Genomic DNA, 7,224 nt, shown 5'->3' on the forward strand with positions numbered 1-7,224 from the left:
GGATAGTGATCTCCTCCAGTCCATGCAGGGATTGTGACCAGTTCTCCCACAGTCGTCCTATGTTCATCGGTGACAACCACGTGCCATACGTACCTTTGCCGCTGTGTACCTTCTGAACTGTAAATACACTGTATATACACAACTCGGAGTGGTGAGACAGACTAAATTGCTGATTACGCATAACCGGTTCGATCCAAGCTAGTAGGTCACAGTCAGTGCCTACAGACCCGTACGGATTCTACACATAGACTAAGCTTAGTTGGAAAAACTTATGAGAAACTTATGAGACTAAGCTTAGTTGGAATTAATGTTTTGAATACACTCGATTAATCAACGGTAAAGTACATTTTAAGTACAAATTAGCTCCTTAAACAGATAGAGAAGCAATCGTTAATTACTCATTAATTAAGCGATCATATGCAATATGGTTTATAAAACTATACTTAGTTTAAAATACTTTATATAGTACAATCATTTAATTAAAGTTTTAGGTATATTTTGAATTTAGCGGTTTTGATCAAACAGTAAAGTAATTGGTAATTAATCGCTAATTATGCGGTTTTAATTCTAAAAATTCTAAATGTATAATATGATATGATTCCAATCAAAAGATTAAAGAACAAATGCCAGAATTAAGATATGTGCGGAAAAAAACAAAAATTAACAACAAGAACAACTGTTCGACGAAAAAGGATCTATATGACCACTAACGTGCTCAATAATACGAAATGATACTGTACGCTTTAAAAGTTAAATTTAAACATTTTTTTAATGCCATACTGCTACAGTTTTGAAAATGTTTAGATCACAGAAAAATAAAAAAGAGTAGAACGGGCAACTGCCCAACACCGTGGTACTATTTTTTTCTTTTCACGTGACCGATAACTCCGTCCCCATTTCGCTTGGTCTCCATTGTAAAAGATAGGCGCACAGTGATTTTAGGAGGTTTTGGCTGTTTATTTTAAAAACCACACCAACTATTTAGGTTTATTAGGCCAGTTTAGTTTTTGGTAGGTTTATCACTTGTTTAGGAAATAAAATTATTTAATACATTTAATTAAAAACGTTCAACAAACAGTTTGTTAGTAATATATATATTTGAAAACAGTTGTTTTACTTTATGACTTTAAATTAAGTCAAAAACGAAGAAAAACTACATAAATCGTCCTGGATTCCATTGACTACTATAGTAAACGGGAACGACCCGCGAAACCCCGGTACCGGGGCAACATCGGACACTTCGGAGCCTTAGGAATTTGACCTTTTACATGCATTTCTAGTATGCTCTGGCAAGCGACTCTCCTACCCTTTTTCGGCAAAGGATCACCCTTTACAACAACTATCCCCGGTCTCCCCTACATGTATAAATACATTCTGCCCACTGCTCCACAGTCACCAATGTCGACTAGAACTCGTTTTGTTGGTTACTTCAGATTTGTTTTTGATCGAGCCCAGTCGACCGTTGTAGTAAAAGGATTAATTAATACAGCAGGGTGGGGGTAGATGGAACACCTTTTCATTTTGTTTTCTCTTTTTATTTAGTAGTAAACAAAGAACATTTAATGAATTACAAAACCGTATCTTCACGATTCCCACAGACCGTTGTTATTGTTTAAAACACGATCCGGCTATTTGGATATTATGTGTTAAAGGTGTCCCATCTTCCCCAACTCTATATTATGCTAATTAGTTTAAAATGTGCTCATTCATTAGATCTGTGATCTCTTGTTTTATTAAACTGGTGTCAATGAATAAAGGAATGGTAGTACTAATTTGTGGTATTACCCAAAAACCGTCATCTATTTTGATTTTGGAAATATTAGGCAATGTGTTAAGGGTCCCATGTTCCCCCATTGTACTATACTGTATAAATAAAGTTTACATGTTTGCTGCAAATCGGGCATTGCTACCCTGTTTTTTTACACAAGCTGCTTCTTGTTTACACAAACCACTGCCATAAAGGGGTCCTGGCTGTAAGATGAGGGTTATTAAATATGCTGTTCGTTGTCCATAGGCGGTGGGCGCTATTACAAAAAGTTTAAGAAACACCCATTTAGACAATCCATTAGTGACCACAGCAACAATTAGGCTTGAACCTGAATTCTGTATGCTATTACTTATTTAGTAAACAAGACTTTGTTAGAAGAACTTATATTTAATAATTCAACACAAGTTTTGTACAAAATATTAAACAGGTCTACTACATTCTGTCAGGGTGATTCATAGTTCCCAAGATACACAAATGTATGACAAAAAATGATTTTTTTCAAGTTGAAAAACGATTGAACTAATCTGAATTAGTTGTGGGCAGTGAAAGAGGCGCAGGGTTTGATTCCATTGTTTGAAAAACAAGATAGATGAAGCCAGCAATTATAGAAGCAACCAACACCTGAAACAAAAATCGGTTGGGATAAAGTAACACAAAAGTAAAAAAATCATTTATAAAAAAACGAAATACAAAGTTTAAAAAACCACAACATTAAAAATGCAACTGGCTATTGATCAAGTTAATAATGGAACAATAAGAAACATACTTTCAATGAGAAATAAATGATTGTCACTTATTTGTGGCAGGAAAACTTTGTCACACAAGTGTTATGTTTCATGCACATTGTAGGCAACAAATAAGTTAAAGGGGGTGTACCAATAAAACATCGTTTGTAAAAAGATAACTGTTTAAAAGATTCCAAACTACCACAAAAGTACAAAACAGTTTTTAAGATCGCATGGGAAGTAAAAAGGTCACTCAACCTTTTTGTGAGTAATTGGGAGGTAAAAAAGGCAATTTATGTAAGAAAAGACAACCCCTTGGCCCAATAAAACTTCTCTATCACAAACATTTTTAGTAAGTAAAAACAACACATATTAGACTTCTTTTTTAGTTTAAGTTTTATTTTAGGTGTTAACTAAGTATTATGAATGTAGTTATTTGGTATATAGTCAAGTACCTTGCTGCTGACATATTAATTTTTCTTGTTTTTCTTTATTTACACCAACCAATATTAAATTTGTGATTAAATTGGTTTTTAGTTACATATGTACATTATTCTAATTAAAACAATGAATGTTGTAACAGAGATGCTCAGATGTGATCTAAAATAATCACCAAAATATTAAAAACAAACAGCTTCTTAAAAATTTGTGTGAAAAAAATGCTGAATTAAAAAGAATGTGACTGTCGGGAATTTCCCATTAGAAAAAATATCACTCACAAAATTTGACAACTGACTGAGCACTATTTCAAACTTTAACAAAAACATAAAGATAATAATACAGCAAGCCAGTAAGACATAATGAACATTTTATTATAAACAAAAGTGTTGAAAATTGACTAATATTATGTAGCTATGTTCAGTGAAAAATTAAAACAAACAAATCCAAGCCATGCTTCACAACTTCAGATTTTTACAAAGAAGAAGAATTTATTATCTGAAATTTGTTTTACATTTTCTTAAGTAGTTTAGAAACTAGAAACAATCAGAGGTGAGCAACATTTTTTCTTGTGGGAAATCCCATGCATCCTTGCACAGCCCAATTATTTTATTGTTAAGTTTCTATTTTCCCTTGCATTTTTTTAGAAAGTGTTTTGTTTATTGAAACCTTGGTGATACCCTTAGACCGCATTTGAGCATATCTATCAATACACAAATTACAAATTTTATTTTTCGTTGGTATGTCCCTTTTCAATTTAATTCAATATTTCATCCGATTTTCAAAACCATCAATAGGTTGATTAGAGAGCTTAGTTTACTTCTTGTGCGTTGCTTTTTATACAAGTTATGAAACTTATTGGCATTGTTTTCATTCAATTAACTGATATTTGTGGGTAAGATTATATTTAAAAATGAGTGGTAATAGAAAAGAGCATTACACGGTTACATCAAAGCTGTTGAAATACATTTGTGAAAAATAAAGAAAAGTTTATGTTTTTGACTCATAGACTGCATAATGCATAAATTGTATGATTAGGATTATTACCTTTCGTATTTAATTTACTTTTGAAAACATTGTTTTTAATTACCCGCAAACATATTTTTTTTGTCCAGAAGTACTGAAATAAAAACGGTACAAAATCTCTAATAAAATCAAAGAATTCCTACAATCGTTTTTAACAGGTTACTCCTAAATAAATATTTCCAAACAGACTAAAAAATGTGTTTAAATGCATTACTTGAAAAAAATAAAAGTATTGTGATTTATGTTTTTTTACCCCACTTCACTATAGACACAAGGCAGATTCTATAATAATAAATATTAACCCCCAAAAAGTGACAACTTTGTATGTAATTTATTTAATGGCTGACACTTTTTAACAACCACTGGGTCGGGGGAATGCAAGGCCCCAGGAGACCGACTTCCTTTATAGTCCGTTACCACGATTAACGTTTTGACCACTGGGTCGGTTCAATAATAATAGTAAGAGTAAAATAAAGTTACACACAAAAATTTCTATTAAAAATCTTTTGTTAGTAGTGTTTTTAACCTGTAGCCAAACTGGCATCCAATGATGTTCTTGTTTGATCTTATCATCACGCACAAGGTCCTGAGTAAAAATGTTTTTTACTAGTAAGAAAATAAACACATAATTTAAAGTTATATTTATATTAAACGATGTTAACCTGGCAATTTATTAAGGTATTATGTCACAAACACTTTATTAACTGATTCGTCTGGATCGTAATCACGAAATGTCCTGTGTGTGCTTGGTAGACCCTTCAGTTATACTGCATTATCTCCTCCTATTTTTATAGCTTGTACATTGTTTTCGCGTCAAAACTTTCGCCCAAGATTAACGACTCCATTGTCTGTCTGATAGCAGGTGGTCACGGTGTCAAACACCCAGCGTGTTTCATTCTTTTTCTCTATCTACTGTACGTATAAATAACTGTGATACTTGCAAAGTCAAAAAAGCTAAAATGAGCCGTTGTAGGCCTACTAGTCCGTTACAGGTTATTATGATCGTGTCAGCTGTTGTTCTATGTTCTAAGGCGCATTCTATTTGAATAAGGTTGTGTGTGTTATGAATAAACGTCGTGTACCATCTGATCAAGATACATAGTTTGTTGTCTGTTAAGAGAATTTCCAAGTCAGAATCACAAACTAAACAAACGTCGTACCGTGACCTTCCGATCACTGGCGTAAAGTTACGGGGTTGCAGGGTTGTCTGGCAACCCTTTGATTTTCTCCAGACTAATAATGCGTAAGGAATTCTCATTGCACGGACTCGTCGAACCCGCGTAATTTTAATTTGTCTCATCCCTAAGTAATTCTGAATACGTTTACGTTTGTATGAGCGTTTACAAAGCACATATTTAAAGGGTTGCAAACCGAAAACAAAGGGTTGCAAACCGTTTTTTCTTCGCGCCGGTTCGCTTTTTTCTTCTGGTTTTTGCAACCCTAACAGTAAAACTTTACGCCTATGCTTTCGATACACGTGACATATTAAAGTAAATTAATTAAAGGCATTTAGTTTTTATTAGTATATTAAAATTAGGGCACCAAACCAGTGTATTCAGTAAAATTATATGGATAAAAAATATTAAGATGCTAATTGTGGATGCTCGCTAAATCAAAGGAAAGCATTAAACAACCTACCTAAGATGTTTTATAATAAGAATAATTACAATTTTTTATATTATTATGAACTTTAACCTGTGGTTTTGTCATTTTCTTGGCGTCTCCGCATGGATGTAACGGTCGTCTGGTAGTTGCACTGGAACTAAATAAAGTAATTTTAACTTTATAACAAAACAATGATAGAATCATGCCAATAGAAACAGTTTAAATAAATTTAGCCAAATAACCTTGTAATATGTTTTTTGATGATCAGTGTAGAAATATAGTCAAAATAATGTTGAATTTATTTAAATCAAAAATTTACAAATTTTTTTTTGCTTATATGCTTACAGAAGATGTTCCTAATTGTTTTACAAATTAAGTTGCCTTTGTGTTTAAGAATTGGGTTGGCACATTAAAAGGTTGAGAAACACATTTACATTGGTTTAATATGCACACAGTGTTAGCACAAGTTGCACCACAACATTATCAAATTATTTTAATATAAAGTGAAAACACATGCAGATTTCATAAAGTGTGAAACAAAAATGTGATGTACAAACACACGCACATACCGGATACGCTCAATTCGAGCAGTGGATAATAATGTTCGAGGTGTATGAGTTATATGTTGTGTAGATGCGTTCATGTGTTTGTTGTGCGATGATGGTAACACATTCTGTTTGTCGTTAACCACATTATATGTTGGCTTTGTAATAACAACCATATCAGCACTATTGGTTGAAATTGGTTTTTGTTCAAATGCGCTTAATTCTTGCCGTACTCTTGCAACGTTACAATCATTTGAGGACTTTGTGAAAGTGAGGTTTGTGAAAGATGTTTCAATTTGATCTGGTATTAAGAGATTAGGTTGAATGTGGTCTGTTAATGAATGTAAAGAGAAATGCTTCATCTGCAGTGGTTGTTGTGCTAAGTTGGACCCTGGACAATCACTACATAATATTAAAGGGGAATTAGATTTTATAGAAAAACTAGATTTTGATTAAACGTGCTACATACGCATCATGTGTGTTCGGAGGTTGAGACAAAAACGTTGTTTTTTCAGAAACTCCAGGTTGAATATCTTCATGATTGATGTTGCTAAAAATATGTATTACTTAATATTAACACTACATGCTATTTAACAAGTTAGTAGGGATGTGCCGAGCCCGAACTCAAAAGCTCGTGCCCGAGCGTCTCCTTTTTTGACGCTCGGCTGAAATCTGGGCCGAGCGCCGAGCCTTATGCTATAATGTTGCACGCGAGAGCGAAAAATATTAAAAATGAAAAAAGTGAAGCTACTAAAAGATAACGAGACTGGTCAGCGTAGCTTTCTCTTTAATTGTTTTTCGTTCGTTGTGAATTTGCTCTCTCGCAAGTAACGAATCGCAACGTCAGCAATTTGCCGGTATCGAGTTACAGCCGGTGTCGAATTACACGAGCGCCCAAAGTTTTCATATCAGATTTTAAATAAAAATCTAAAAACTCTTTAACTTTTTTATAATTAAATATTATAAATTGCTGCAACCACGGTATTGCAACCACATGACAGCCCCCTTAACCGCAGACACGCACGCAACCAGAAAATGCTAAGACGCACGCACACACGCGTTGCATTCAATATAACATTCCTTCGCTTGGAATTGGAACAATTTTTCATTCAATTAT

General features: G+C 33.5%; 1 protein-coding gene across 2 annotated transcripts in view; it reads right to left on the reverse strand.

Moving 5' to 3' along the window:
• Positions 1–2,135: 2,135 nt before the first annotated feature.
• Positions 2,136–7,224, reverse strand: part of LOC100187247 (lamina-associated polypeptide 2-like) — a 24,650-nt gene continuing 19,561 nt past the window's right edge. Inside the window, exons 6-10 of one of the 2 annotated variants that reach the window (XM_002123344.5) lie at positions 6,577–6,657; positions 6,132–6,509; positions 5,653–5,719; positions 4,484–4,543; positions 2,136–2,389 (exon numbers count right to left, since the gene is read on the reverse strand). In XM_002123344.5, coding sequence (XP_002123380.2) covers positions 2,288–2,389; positions 4,484–4,543; positions 5,653–5,719; positions 6,132–6,509; positions 6,577–6,657 — 688 coding nt within the window. In that variant the 3' untranslated portion in view covers positions 2,136–2,287. The remainder of the gene's footprint in view (positions 2,390–4,483; positions 4,544–5,652; positions 5,720–6,131; positions 6,510–6,576; positions 6,658–7,224) is intronic. The other variant, XM_009863062.3, reaches the window with a different exon arrangement.

Source organism: Ciona intestinalis, unplaced genomic scaffold (genome assembly GCF_000224145.3).
Source record: "Ciona intestinalis unplaced genomic scaffold, KH HT000084.2, whole genome shotgun sequence".
Lineage (NCBI taxonomy): Eukaryota > Metazoa > Chordata > Ascidiacea > Phlebobranchia > Cionidae > Ciona > Ciona intestinalis.